Raw genomic sequence first — 15313 nt, forward strand, 5'->3', positions numbered from 1 at the left:
ACGCTGCTTCTTGAACGACCCGCTCCCACTTGCCTGGGTCCTCTTCTTGACTGTCTACCGAACGTAAGACTTCAGCACGCTCCAGTAGGTAAGAAACGATTATTTTTGTTCTAGAGATGGGGATCTGAAATGCAGGAAGACCAGAGGGACCGACCCTCACCACAAAGCACATTTTTACAGGGCCACAGTATGAAACTAGAAGTCACAAGCCGCTCTTACGGCTGCGAGATCGTCTCCATCTGACCCACCACCAGCCATGACGCAGGCAACCACGCAGACAGCTTGCCCCTGTTCGCCACGCGATGAGCGGTTTCTGTTCAAATGGCAGCGTTTTAACAACATTTCTATCCCATTAGCCTATTTTCCACTCGCAATGGAACTACCACAAAAATAGCATCCCGCGCGCAACGCCAGCATCACAAGCCCCGGGGGAGCCGCTGGCAGCAGCCCGCGGGCGCACGCCTGCCTACGCAAGCGCGGACCGCACACGACAGGCACGCACACGAAGCGATGGGTGGATTATACAGCCCCAACCAGAATAGTTTACATTTTGCAAATAGTACGTTTATAACAATGTACTGAAACGCAGAGATTTGATTTGTGACCTATTTATACTCGGAGGTAATCTGGAATTAGTACAGGAAAAATATTACTGGTTTATAAATACCCCTATCTTGCCTTTGCTTCAGATCTCAGCCAGGAGCGAAACATCTGCCAGTCTAAAATTAAACATCTGTGTTTCACTGTGAGGAAACAGGGACTAGACGTTTAACGCCAAAAAAGGCCAGGTGCTGCGTGACACCCGCGCGGCGCCCCGGGGCGCAGGGCCGTCGCGAGCGGGAGGGCGGCTCACCTGCGGGCCTCTGCTCCGGGCCGGCGCTGGGCAGCTCGCCCGAGCCGGCGGTTAGCTCAAAACCGGGTGCGTCTGCCTAGGAAAACTACTCTGGCTGATACTCATGCTCATTTGACCAAGTTGGCATTTAATTTCCCGAAAAAAAGGGCTAATTCGTAGCTTGCATTTATCATCTGCAGCATGGACCCGTCTGCAGCATGGACCCGTCTGCAGCATGGACCTCAGAGCAGCCGTCGTTGCAGCAGAAGACCATTTCTGCAGTTAGAAGAAGCCACTTGGTCAAGCTTGCAACGAGCCGGCTTCAAGACGCCACCGGGGGTCTTTGCCGCTAGCCGTGATTGAAGCCGTCGGGCGCTGCTCTTCCGAGCTCGGTCCGCGAGACCCGGGCACGGGCTGCCGCGGAGCCTGGCGCGAGCGATTCCGGGTTGCTTCCTGCCCTCTCTCCTTACCGTCAGGAATCAGAGGGCCAGGAGAGAAAACTATTCTCTCAGCTAATTACCACAACTACTCTATAATGGCTATTTTAGATGAATTTTTAATGAAGTGTGCTCTTGTCAGTTTGGTATTTCATAACTTTCAAGTCCAGCCTTTCTACTCGAGCAATTTGCTGCATAAAGGTTTTTTTTTTTTCCTTTTTTTTTTTCTTTTTTTTTTCTCTCCTCTTGGAAACTAGTGCACCACCGGCAGCGGAGGAAGACAGACCTTGTGCAACTTCACTTGTGCCTGTCAAAATTAAATTGAACGCATCTGCTAAGCAGCAAGCTGCCTGACGGGAGCGCGGCCCGATGCCGGAAAGCGCCGAGCATCTGCGAGCGCTGCCGCAACCCACTTCAGCCGCGGCCCCCGGCACCGCCATTAGCAGCGATAAAAATACTCGCGTTTTCCTATTTTCTCGAGTCACGCATTCCTCGGATCAAACGCTGGAAACCTCGCGGAGCCCGACTGGTTTCCGCAAGGCCTGACCGTGCCCCAGACGCAGCATACGGAGCCGGTTTCCCGAAACGCGGGCGGGCGGCAGAGCCGGGGCAGCCGGCGAGCCCGAGCCCCTCCGCGCCCTTGGCCAAGCTCACCATCGCCCCCACGGTGCCTCGGAGCCCAGTTTAGCTCCGGTGGTTCGGCATGCTGGTAGTCTATTTTATTTTTTATTTTTTCCCCCCAGAAGGGGGTGACCAAAACTAAAGGAGCCTCCACCACCCGCGGAGGCCGCTGGAAGAGCCTCCGTGACCCGCCGGCCGCATCCTGCGGGTGCCTCCGCTGGCTGCTCCGCGCTCGCGGATGTGCAAGGGCAGCGGAGAGCATCAGCTGCAGGCATCCCGCTCCGGCCAGACAGACGGACCAGCAGCCCGCCAGCACCGGCTCCGGGAGGGAGAAGGGAAGAAGAAGGAGGGGGAAAAAAAAAAAAAAGGAGAGGAAAAAAAAGAGGAAAAAAACCCTCCCTGAAACTGGACGCGGCTCCGCGGTGCTCCTCTCGCGCTTTGTTTTTGTTTGCGCAAGCGGGGCTCTTGGAAACCTTGGCAATCACTATTTTAAACGGCTCCCCCCCCCCCCCGGGCTTTTGTCCGCCCGGGATCGGCGTGCCAGCAGCGGGATTAGCTCGCTTTCCCTCTGCCATCTTACGGCTTTATTATTCTGCACCTTTCGAGGGTACAGTTTATCCCGAGCAATTAAAACACAGTTAGCTGTACAAGTCCGAAGCGTAGTGGAACAGCTTCGGGTTTACTTTTTTTTTAAATCTCTTTTTTTGTGCGCCCTGTTTTCCAGGAAGCCTGGTGCTACAGCTGGGTTATTTAAAAGGGGAAACTGCCTTGAACTGCACCAAAAGGGATCTGCAGGCAGAAACGCGGGGTGCTGGGGCCGGGCTGGGCTGCATCCCGCGGCACCGAGCGGGTCGAGTCTCCCCCTTTGGGAATTCGGCAGGGAAAGAGCCCCGCGCTGCCGGGCGACCCGCTCCAAGGTGCGGCTCGGATGCGGGAAACCTTCCCCAGCGAGCAGGTCGCCTTTCCCCTCTCCCGGCGGGAGCAGCGGGACCCCGCTGCCAATAAAATCCCCTTTTTCCCCGGGAGCACCGGGAGAACGGCTCGGCGCCGAGGACAAACCCGCCTTCCGCGCATGGCTCCATAGCCGGGCTTGGGAAAGGCTTTGCCGACCGGCTGCTGCCTTGGCACGCGGACGTGCCCGGGGCAGTTTGGGGTTTGCTTCCTCGGGAGGGCTGGGAAGCAGCGCGGGGAAGCGGCGAGCCGCCCGCGACGTCAGACACCGCTTTGGGGGACAGCGAAGGTCACGCTCGTCTTTTTTTTCCCCCTTAAGAACAAAGTTGAACGGCTTTGGGGGAAGCACACCAGCTCCTCAGCGAACGAGAGTTAAATATTTGCAAAACCAGGCTAGCGATGACAACAGGAAAGAGCGGCAGCGAGGAGCCGCTCCGACCTGGAGGCACTTGGGCGCCGCCGGACTCCGCAAGCGCGAAAGCCGGAAGCCGAGCTGGCACCGCGGGGCGACGCTCGGGAAAGGCTTCGCGCGGCCGCTGGCGCCAACGTCTCTCATTGCCGCTTCGGAAAGGAGCGGAGAGGAGGGACAAGACGTCCCCGCTACAAACCCCAAACAGGGCAGAGGGGCCCCCAAAGCGCTTTCCCCTTTTTGACGCACCAGGTAGAAGACTTGCAAGGCGAAGGGGTGTTATGCACGGGTGGTGGGCACAAAAATACACATATTTTTTGCAGATACTCCTAAATTACACCTTCTACGGAAATGATTTGGTGATATTTGGAGGGAGGAAGGGAGGGAGGGAGAAAAACATATTTTTTCTTTTCTTTAAAAAGGCCAGGACACAGGGAAAGGTGCTGAATAGAGCAAGTGCATCACACCCAGCTGAAGACCAACTTCCAAAGGGATCGATCTAAGCTCCGCCGGGCTGGCAGGGGCCAACGCTTTTCCCATGACGGCTCTTGGGCGACCTGCGGCGCATGCGATCAGCTCTCGCCGTGCAGCCGCTGGAGGACAGGCGTCTACACTGCAAACCCACCTAACTCCCGGGAAAGGGGAAAGCCCCAGCAGAAAAGGGGAGGACTAAGGAGGCTGTGGCCTGGGATGGGGGCTCTGCCACCTTCGGAGGAGTCTGTAGCTTGGGGACAGGGTGCACGAGCGGTGGTGGCACAGCGGGAATGGCCACGGGCTGCCCGAGCCACGCTGGGCACTTCCATGTTGCATCCCAGGCTGGATGCAACAGTGGCCACCAGCACCCAACACTTTGAGCAATAAACCATATAAACCACCAAACAAAGCCCCAGGGGACAAAAGCCCGACAAACAGCCCCAAATTAACTCTGCTGGATGGGGAAGGACGAAGCAAAACCGTAAGAGCGGAAAAGCGAAGGGCAGGGCGCGCGCATTACCAGAGTATCCTCCCGAGGACTTGATGTACATCTGCCCGTACTGCTCCTCCACCATGGTGTCGTAAGCCTCGTCGTCCTCCTCGTCCTCCTCGTTGTGGTAGGAGGTGGGGCTGTCGGTGGTGGGGAGGCTGCTGGCGCCGGGGCTGGTCCGCTCGCCCTGCGAGTACTGCACCTGCTGCACGGTGGGCAGCAGGGTGGCCAGGTTGGGCACGCCGTAGTAGGAGACGCGCGAGAGCTTGAGGGGGCCGGCGGCGGGGCCGGGGCCGGTGTCCCGGGCGCCGGCCTCCAGCGGCCGCTTGGCGGGGAGCCCGGCGGTGGCCTGCAGCTCGAGGCTCTCGTGCTTGACGCGGGTGAGGAGCGGGATGGGCATGGAGGGGGACATGACGTAGGGCGCCGAGGCGGCCTGCAGCTGGGTGCAGGGGCTCTGCGGCTCCGAGCTGGGGTCTTCGATCATGGCCGTTTGCGAGTCACAGTGCGGGGAGCTCACTTTGAACATCAGGTCCGTCCCTTTCTCCACGATGTGCTGGATCTGCAGGAAGCCGGCGGTGTACATCACCACCAGCTGCTCGCTCGCCGCCATGGTGAGCTTCCCGGTGTAGCAGAAGGAGAGGATCTGCTGGAAGCATGCCGGCGGCACGGTACCCGGCAGCTCGAAGGCATTTTTGCTGTTGCCGCTGAACAAGTCTCGGAAGTAGAGGCTGCTGGCGGCCAGCACCGCCCGGTGCGCCTTGAAGGCCTGGCCCTTGACCACGATGGAGACGTCGCAGTAGAGCCCCAGCAGCCGCTGCTCGTTGAGGCAGCCCAGGACGGTGTTCCCAAAGTTGGGAATCTCTATGTGCAACATCTGCGACATGGCTCAGGAGTAGCTGGAGCTCCTTAGACATTCAACGCAGGGATATCCAAAGTAGGGCACATCTGAAAGACGGAGAAGGCAGGGAGAGAGGAACAGCATTTTTAAGCAATCCATGGAAACGTGCAGAAACAAATGAGCCAACCTGACAGTACATCAACAGCTCGGACCCTCCGAGCTGAGGTAGGAGGGCAGCTGCTTATAAAATTACTTATCGATGTTTCTAAACAACGTTAAAAATGCGATTGGTGGAGGGCAAAGGATATTTCAAAATTCAAATATTTTCTTAAAGTTGTGGTTTGTTTAAATAAACACCGCTGATTTATTCCCTCTGGGGTTTACTTTAAGCAGGAAAATGGGAGCAGCAAGGGGAGCAGAGCGAACAGCAAGGCACATGTAAAACAGCCAGGCAGACCTTCGGTAACGTTATATAAGAAGCAGCACAACAACCAGCTACGTTGAAACCGCAGAAAAGGCGTCTCTAAAACAACGGGCCGCTTTGCCCGAAATAAAGAGAGAATTCGGTCTGAGCGACAGCTCCTGCGACAACACGTTTTCGAGAGGAAACCTTCACGGCGGCCCGAGAGGGAGGCGGCAGCTCAACAGTTAAACTACTTCCCAACCGAATTATCCTCCAGCAAAACGAAGCTCGTCTCCGAATTAAGCCAGACTCCCGAGCCCCGATGAGCAGAGCAGAGCAGGGCAGGGCAGGGCGCTGCAGCGAGCCCACCACCAAGCTGTCCCGTTATTTTGCTCCTCCGAGCAGGAGCAAGGGCAGCGGGCGACCCGGGGAGGGCGCGGGGGCCTCGGCCGGGACGGCTCACGCACCCCCGCGCGGCGGTGGCAGCCCCCCGAAACGAGTCGGGGCGGCAGCACCCGGCCCCTGCCGGCAGCCCCCATGTCCAAACCGGCTGAACGCGGTCGCTCGCTCCGCCGGGCGCTGCGCTTCGCATCGGATTACAGCACCCGGTACGCGGTTTAAGGACACATGTACCTTTTCGCCACGAGCGCGATTCCTGCTTTTACATACCCAAAAGAAAAAAAATAAGAAAAAAAAAAAAAGAGGCTGGCTTTAAAGCAGAACTAATGCACAAATCCTGTGCAAGGCTGAGCGAGTTAATTTTAGTGCATCTGATGCACTCAAACTCCAGAGAAGCAAATCACTGCACGTTCACCAAAACACAAGCCATAGCCCAAACCCTCCCCCCCCGCCCCAAAAGCTCCATGTGAGAATCAAGGAGGTTTAAAATCTTATCTGCCTTCAGTACAACTGAATAAAAACTAGTTTTTAAGTAGCACTGAAGGCTCATCAGAACAAAATAGACAAGAAGTTTATCTGAGAATGATTTAAAAAAAAAATCTCCTCTGAAAAGAAAATAATAACCCACAAAGAGCTGCTCTGTTCCCAGTGCTGGGGAAAAGGAAAAAAAAAGAAGAAGAAGAAGAAAAAAAAAAGTCCTATCTGCAAGGCCACGGGGTAACAGGAAGAAAAGGGAGCACACTGCGAGCCAGTTGCATTGTATCTGCCCGGTGGAAAAAAAAGGAGAAAAAAAAAAGGAGAAAAAAAAAAAAGAGAGAGAGAAAACCGCCCCGGGCAGAGGAACTTCTCGGTCCCCTCGGTCCCTCGGCGCGGACGTACCTCGGCGCGAGCGAGCGCGGCCGCCGCAGGGTCGCCGCGGCCTCCTCGCCGCCCCGGCTGCTGCGCGCGATGCGGCGGCGCGGATCGCTCGGGGACGGGGGGGAAGAAGAAGAAGAAGAAGAAGAAGAAGAAAAAAAAAAAATAGTATCAAACCCTGCGTTTGTATCTGCTGTAGCTCAAGCTTTTACCAAGTCAAATCTCCACGGCAGTGCATAGCATCTAAATGAATAGGCCGGATGCAGATTAACATTCAGGCTGCTCGCGGCAATGAATAGAGCCCTTTGATTAGGGACCTGAAGTAAATGCCAGTTTCGAAGCGAAGCTTTAAAAACAGAGGAATATCAGTGCCAGAGGAATGCTCCCAGTGTTGGTACAAGACAGACTTTTGATGAGTCACTGCAATGCAAACAAAGATGGCAGAAATACTGTACTGTACGCGGATGAAATGCTTCGTGGTGCCACGGCAACTGCGACAGGTTTTAAATTTATCGCCCAGTTTTGCATATGAATTACGCCGTAAACTGCCTCCCCTGCCATCTAGTACAGCCCGAGTGTCAAAGCATTTAAACTATTCGGAGCAGGCTGGGGAGCCGGCACGGCGCCGAGCCCCCCGCCGCGGCGGGTCGCCCGCTCCCGCGGCACGGGGGTGCCCCCGCCGCCCCGAAAAGCCTCTCCGGGGGGGGGAGGGGGGAAGCGGGGGGGGGCTATAAATAAATAAATAAATAAATAAATAAATAAATAAATAAATGTTTACCCCTTGGGGAAAAGCTTCGTTCAGGCGGTGGCTGAATCCACTAAAAGCAAATCCATTTGCTTAAGTAATGAAATCCCAGTCACATTGTCTCCTGGATTCGGATTTTTAAATTACCTTGGCGTTTGTTGAGCGTGTTGGGTGCTTTTTGCTGGGAAGGAGGGTGGGGCCTTACTTTGCTTACTTACCTCTTGCCCAGAAGCTTTTTATTGCCATTACTGCCCTAGGATTTGTTTCCATTGCTCCGCTTGGACAGGCACACGCAGGTGAGACGGGGCAGACCACAGACCAAGCCACCCTTGGACAGACGCAGCCCGCGCTGCTTCTGCTCAGCCCCTTCTTACCAGCCGTGTGCACACCTCAGTTTTTACTGTTCAAATATGTATTTGGTGCATTAAGTTTGACTCTGCAGGATTAAAGCAGACTGCTGCTGCTTTGGCGGCTACGGGGGCTGCAAGAGTGTCAGCCTGTCCCTTCTTCTCCAGCAAAAGGCACCAACACATTTACGTGACATCCCCGAGGACCTGCAACCCTATAACACCGCTTGGCAGAGCCATGAGCCTCCTGGCTGAGGATCTCAGAGCAGGTTGTGAACGTTTAACGGTTTAATCCAACCACAGTATGAGGTGGAGGAGATTTCTGTCTCCGGTTGATGAGGAAACCAAGGCACAGCAAGGTGACGGAGATCAGAAAACATTTCTGTAGGGAGCTTAGAGGAGACAACGCAACAGCCAAGTCCTTGACTTCGTCCAACCGTGGCAGTGCCAACCTCTGTTTTAAAAGGAGAGGAACCTTCTCTGGCAAACTGAGATTTATTCCTCATCTCCCCTAAAAATCCCTGAAAAACAATACACTGTATCCTACACTTCCTGCTTTCATCCCGCCTGCTGCAGTCAGCGGGAGAAGGTCTCGGTGCTGAGGTTCTCCAGAGGTTCCTCCACGTGGAGGAGCCCCCCCAGCGGCCGCTGCTGCCCCAGAAGGACCCCTCTCTCTTCTCTTTCAGTACAAGCTCCCTTAGAGATGGATGAGAGATGGGGGAGGCACCAGATGGGACTTTTTTTTGTACTCGGTCTCAATCCTCTGCCTCTGAAGAGCTGGCGAGGGCAGCGAGAGGGAGAAGAGCTAAGGAGCGCAGGTCTGCAGAAGAGCCGTGGGGCGAGAGCAGCACCAGCGCATGGTCCCCTGGTGGCGCTCCGCTACGTGATGGACATGCCCCGCAGCACGGCTTGGCCAGTGGCGCCTCTTTCTCTTATTAAAGTAGACATTTGACAAAAGTTAAACCATCTGCAATGGTAATTTGAAGCCAAGTCTTCCAAACACGAGGGGTGCGAGGCAGCTCGCCCTGAGCCACTGCAGAGCAGCCCTGTCCAGCCTGGACAGACGGAGGCCATCTCCTCTGGGCTGGCTCAGAAGAGTCAGAACTGGCAGCGCAGAACAAACTATCTTAAAATAGATGCGAATTACTAATAGTGCTTAGAATTTTCTCTATAAACAAACCGGCCAGGCCAGGAAGAGCCCACGTCTCGCTACAGAAGTCCAAGTTGCCCTGGTTTGGGATGCGTTGAAGCCTGCGATGAGCACTGCGAGGATCTCCTCGCCTAGCAAATCACGGGCAGGTTTCATTTTAAACTTACCACGAAGCATCAGAGCGTGCATCAGGTGCTTACACCACCGGAGGAAGACTTTGCAAGCAAGCGAAAGCCTGGCCTTGCCGGGGTAGCTCTGCAGCGGCTCCAACCCTTGCTGTGGCGATCCCGCGGGATCCACCCTGGGGAACGGCATCGTTCCCACCCCTGCTCTGCCTTTTCTCCCGTGCCTGCAGGTTTCAGTAGCTGCTATCCACAAGCCAGGAGGGCGAGTCTGCAAGGGCGCTTTTGCATTTCACCAGGTGACAGCTTAAACCTGTAGTTTTTCTGGAGGAAAAAGGTCCTGCAACGTGCTCGCCACGGAAGAGTAAGAAGAGTGATGGTAACGCCCATGATACCATATGAGGTTTTGGTCTACAAACGCTACTGAGGAACGCAGTCAAATCAACGCTAGTGAGACTTCAAAAGTACAAGCCATTGAAATAACCTTTAAGCCAACACTGCTGACTTCTGGTCCCCCTCCTCTTTTTTTTCTTTAAATGACCAGAAACGAAAAAAAAAAAGAAGGCTGAGAAGTAAAATGAGGTAGTCCTGAAAGACAGGGAGAACCTGTTCACCATCAGACCTCACACCCTTAAAAACAACAGCAACAACATACTACTGGCACTGGACTGTGCCAGCAATAACCTTCGCTACGTCTAACTTAGAAAGCTCCTCCAGCACATGCACTTTCCTAAACAGAGCACCAACCTGCTTCAGAGGGCTTCGAAATGGCTTCGGTACCTTAGATGCGTGGAAAACCCCCCCCAAAAAAACACTGTCCTGCAAGAAGAACGACCTTGGCACTTATAGCTGTACGCGCCATTTTGCACGCCCGGGTCAGCAGCCGAGCGGCCCAGGGTGTCCCGGGGCTGCCGGAGCCCCGTGCCCGGCCGGAATCGGTCCCGCTGGGGCTGCAGGCGGGGGGTGCTCAGCCCCCTCAGCCTCTCCCGCAGGGGAAGGGCCGAGCAAAAGGGGTTAAAACCCCCAAACTAACAAAACCTCCAGTTACGTCAGATATGGGACAAGTCGAACAAAACATCATTTTCTTTCCTAAGGAAAGCCTCTTAGCTATATCAGGACAAGTCATACATGCACGCATATTTTCTGGAAAGTCATAGCCCTTGTCGCAGCATGTCCGTTAAAAATTTAGTTATTATTTGAGATAACCATCAGAGTCAGGGAGTAAGTAGAGTTTGAGAATCTTCAGGTTTTGTGTCCACAGGCTTTGGAGAGAAATAAAAAAAATAATAAAAAAAAAGAAGTAGGTTTGCTTTTTTCCTACACTGTTTTTCTGCGCAAATGCCTCAAAGGTCTGGGCTAGACAACAACAAAGAAGAAAAAAAAAAAGGCATCGACTTAGAACAAGACACTGGCATCCGAGCTCCCACAGGAGTAATCAGAAATAATTAGATAATTTATTTAAATTGTCTTTTCCTTAGCCAACACACAGAGAGGCCCAGCGACTTCAAAAAAAAAAAAAAAAAAAAAAAAAAGAATTTTTTTGAAGAGGGTCCCAAGTTCCCTGCAAGTGCGGCGCGCTGCACCCGCGGCCGCCCGCCCGGGAACAAAAGCGGCGGCGCAGCCCCGCGCGGCTGCACAAAAGGCTCCGCGAAGCCGCCGCCGGCGCCGTCCCGCACCCGCCGCCCATCGGCGCAAAGCGGCTGCGGAGTCCTGCCCTTGCAGGCCCCGGCGGCCGGAGGAAACTTCCCTTTCTCCTGTAAACGAGGGGCGCCGGCGGGGGGGGGGGGCAGGCAGCAGGCGCCGGAGCCCCCCGGCACCCTGGAAGGCGCCTTTTGCCCCCGAAACCGCCCGCGAGCCCCCGCGGCGGGGCGGCATCGTCCACGCACCGAACCGCCGCGAGCGCTTGGACGGAAAAGGCGCTGGAGGGCTGCAGCCCCGGCAGGGCGGCTGCCTGCAAAGGACACCCTGCGCCGGGGAGGAAAACCTCCCCCAGCACCCCCTGCCAAAACGGGGGGGGGAAAGAAAAAAAGAAAAGAAAAAGGACTCCCCCCCCCCCCCCGAGAATCCCCTCCGCGTGCATTAGAAGTCTGTTTGGGGTAAAAACACAGCAGGGAGGGGAAGGGGAAAGGGATTGGGTCACAGATGCGAAGTGCCGCGAATGCCTGTACAGTTTAATGCGAGGCTTTGGCAGGAGAAGGAAAACAAGGTTAAGTTTGGTAATCAAATGACAGTCATATCGAGGCTCGTTTTTTGTTCTGCAGCATTTGTTTCTCCAGCTCCAAAGTATCTTTTTTTTTTTTCCCCCTTAATGCTGCAAGTGGCAAGCAGTAAGCAATGCTAATACACCCTATTTTTAGTGTAGCAGCCAGTGGCAACTAGTGAATAAGATTATTCCCGGCTTATTAAGATAGCAGAAAAGGAATCTGCAAATATTAATAAGTAACATCCAAGCAAGGCACATTCGGTTTGCGATTCTGAAAGTTAGCCCAGAAAGTGAAGAACCGGAGCCTCGCGCACGCTGCCTCGGGGGAACTGGGGAAAAGGCGGAAAACCTCCTGGAATTAAGGCTGGCGAGGCAGCGTGCCCGGGCGGGCACAGCCCCTGCCCGGAGGCAGCCCGGCGTAGCCGGTGCCGCGCGCTCTTCCCCTGGGATTGCCCGGCGCTCCGGCGGCGGCCGCCTGCCCGGGCGCTGCATTTGCAGCGGAGCTGTCGTGCTGCAAGGTGAGTCACCGGGCGCCTCGGCGAAGCGCCGTGCTCGAGGTCACCACCTCGAGCGGGATTCTGCCCCCGAAAGCACAGTAACGCAAGGCAGGCAGAGCCCGGCGCTTCCATTAGGGTTTGATTATTTTCCTTCCCTTATCCACTGCCGATTTTAAGAGCTGTCAAAGCAAGGACACGCAAACACAGAAAACGCCACGCTATTTTTTTTTGCAGATAGCTACAAGAAAAAGGGTAAAGGAGAGACATGGATATAAAGACATAAAATACAACTAGTTTGCCTGATTTAATTTTTACGGTCTAATAAAAGCTCCTCGAGACCCAGACTAAGTTACAGCCACCAGACCCCTCAGACGCAACCCAGCATACCATTACCATGCCTTTTGCAAAAATGTGCCTTTCCTGCATTCCTTTACAGACGTTAATTCATATCCAGAGCACATCAAAAAGACAAGTGTCATGCTGAAGCGTATTCTCCTCACTCCTCCTATAGAACAGCACTGCTAGCAGTATATAACATGCATGACTCAGTTCTCTCATCGTGGCACCACGGAACAGAAAGCCTTAAAATAAGTAAACGTCTTAAAAGGTCAATTAAAAGAGCTTACAAAACATCAGACGCGGCTTCTTGCTAGAGCTCATTACCTAGTATGGTGGAGCTGCCTGTGTGTTTTTTTTCTTGTGCAAGTTAGTCTGTGAGTCAGCATTAACACACATGAGAACATCAGGAATCCTGCCTAGTTCTGATGCAATGGAGGTTGTAAAAAAAAAAAAAAAAAAAAAAAAAAAAAAAAAATCTCGCGCTGGCTTTGGACAGGCGCCTGTAATTCAATTGCCTTTACTTTTCAATTACTGCATAGCCTACCGTTACCAAACTGCATAGGGGAAGGAAACTTTGCTTACATCTCTGTCTCAAAATTAATGACTTCTTACTTTTGGCTACAGTTTATTCTCCCTGCTTTAAAAAAAAAAAAAAAAAAAAAAAGTAGGCATAATGTAATTAACCCTTCAAGGGTGGCCGTTCCTTTGAAGTTATTAGGATCTCCACTTTTTTGTGGGAATTTCAGTGCTGGAGAACGCTACTGCCAAAAAGTTTTGGCGAAGGAAGACATTAAACATTTAATACTCTATAAAGCGAAGCTGCAGCCGCGGCCGAGCTTGATCCTTAATGGAAACAGAAGCTTGCACGTCGGGTGAGAGACACGCTGCAGGGATTTAACTCTGCGCTTCCAGGTCTCCGGGAAGGCAGCAGAGAGCACGCAGCCTGCTCTTCCAGACTGATGCTTCTGGTCAAGGAGCAAAACACCACTGACGGACCAAACAAACATGCTAAAAGTGGCGTCAGATTTTCGGAGACCACCTCAGCATCTCCATTCCGCCCGCGCCGCGTCTTTTCCCCGCGCGAGGGGTGACACCGGATGACGCTTTCTCTAGCGGGGCGATCGCAGCGCCTTCCTGGGGCACGTGCGCGCGCTCGCCCCCAAGGACGGCGTCTTCAACGCCCGCGGCGGGGCGAGCTGGTTGTACGGGAACGGGGGTGCCGCCGCGCGGGAACCCAGCCGCGGGGGGTCCCCCGCCGCCGCCGCCCCGCGGGGCCACAGCGCCCGCCTTGCCCGCGGCGCGCCCGCCGCGTGCCTTTTGGCAAGCAACAGCCTCTCGAATCATAAAAAAAATACACTTTTTTAAAAAGCAGGTCTTGCGATAGAAAAAGAGATGGGGAGTTCGAGCCACTCGCCAGTAAAAATAGCGGGCGCCCTGCAGCCCCGGGTGCCAGGGGTGCTGCGAGCCTCGACCCGGGCGACCAAAAACGCACCCCAAATCAATGGATACGGATTAATAACCCTGTAGATCACAATCATACTCTAAATCTCCATTTGGTTCTTTGGGGTGGTTTTTTTTTTCTTTTGGTTTGTTTTTTTACGAGCAGACACCAGCACTATAAAATTCCCGTTTCTAATCTAAAGCATAAATAGTTATTAAGGCTCATTAACTGAAAAGGGAAGAGCCCTGACGTTACAGCCCCAGCGCCCCGTCGGCTTCGCTCGCGCGCAAGGGTCGCTCTCAGCCCGGCGCGAGCCCTGGCCTTGCTCTGAGCCCTGTGGGGCACTTGCATACAGATGAATCCAGTTTTAAAGGGAAAAAAAGAAAGAAAAAAAAAAAAAAGAAACCCAAGCAGCAACTTCTGGGCCAAGTTCCCGTGTGCCAAACTTTTCAACCGCTACAGCACAGCTCGACAATGTTTCAAAAGAATTTAAGCACTGTTTTGAATACTGCTGACAGTCTTCCTCATCAAAATTTGTAATTTAAATACCTCCGATTCGAAAAGCACGCTCCCCGGGGCATACTTAATTCTCCCTCCCTGCCGCCCACCCTCCTCAAGCCCCGCTCGGCACGAAACACCGTGTTTTCCCTGTCTCACTATTTTTACCGCTTCCCCGAGATCCGAAGGCTCCGAGCCCCTCCCGGGCCGGGCGCCCCGAGCCTGCGCCAGCCCCTCCGCGGGCATCTGCTCTACGGCACGGGGCCAAGACGTTCAATGCAGAAACGCCTCGAAATTTGTTCTTCAGACGAGCAGCGTTTCAGATCACTCTGCACACTGCAGCACCTGAAAAATTACATTTCTGTTACAACGGTGACACTCTTCTAGGGATAAAAGCACATGAACGGGGCTGTCCAGATCCACGTGGCCAGAAAGCGCCAAGCCCGGGAGTCACCGGTCCCCATCCTGTGCCCGCCAGCGGATAAGACGCTCTATCGCACGACTCCGGATGTGCCAAAAAAGCCAACATAATTCTATGTAAATAAGGCTAATTGGTGAGGAACGGCAACATTCCTTCCTTCCGGTGTCCGTGATTTTGCACGGAGCGGTCCCGCTCCGGCTGGCGCCCGTTTAAGATTCCTTTCCAGCGCTGCAAAGCACCTTGAAAGGTCGACGAGCACTTTCATGTTCTCAGATCCATCTACGACGCTGCAGCAGATGAAGCGGATTGACCTATACCAGAACTGAAACAGGCTCCGTGCAATAATCCATCAACACCCCTCGCCGGCTGCAGCGGCGTTTGTCACGGGCACGTTTGAAAACAGCACCTACCTATTGCAGCCGATCCAGGGCTCGATACGTTTTAAATAACGGCCCCGCTCTCCTGGGATGCAACCAAACCCGGAATAAATAGCTGCAGAGCCGCGCAGGCAGCGCACGACATAAAGCACGTCCATATTAAAGTGTGTGCAAAGCCTGTGCCCATTACTGAACTCATTAAAGACAGTGATACTTTGTAACATACTCTAATCTTTAATATTCATAGCTCGCTTCATTTGCATAGCATGCCATAAATAGTTGAAGCAGAGGTAAAACACAAAGCGCTCCACTTGCATTTCTAATTATGCCTAAAAATCAAATGTAAATCACAACACATCCAAGACACAGAAAATATTAAATTTGCTGTCTCTCAGTTAAAATCTTAAAGGAAAAAAAAAAATATAACCCAAACCAATTATTTTTAAAAAGAAAAATCGAAGGGG

At 53.7% G+C, this 15313-nt stretch overlaps 1 protein-coding gene across 1 annotated transcript in view; it reads right to left on the reverse strand.

The window, feature by feature from the left end:
* The window catches only part of NACC2 (NACC family member 2), a 55024-nt gene that overhangs the window by 11319 nt on the left and 28392 nt on the right, over nucleotides 1-15313 (reverse strand). The window contains exon 2 of the mRNA XM_067308924.1: nucleotides 4245-5159. Within this exon, the coding sequence (XP_067165025.1) occupies nucleotides 4245-5097 (853 nt within the window). The 5' untranslated portion in view covers nucleotides 5098-5159. The remainder of the gene's footprint in view (nucleotides 1-4244; nucleotides 5160-15313) is intronic.

The sequence above is a fragment of the Apteryx mantelli genome, chromosome 21 (genome assembly GCF_036417845.1).
Source record: "Apteryx mantelli isolate bAptMan1 chromosome 21, bAptMan1.hap1, whole genome shotgun sequence".
NCBI classification, from domain to species: domain Eukaryota; kingdom Metazoa; phylum Chordata; class Aves; order Apterygiformes; family Apterygidae; genus Apteryx; species Apteryx mantelli.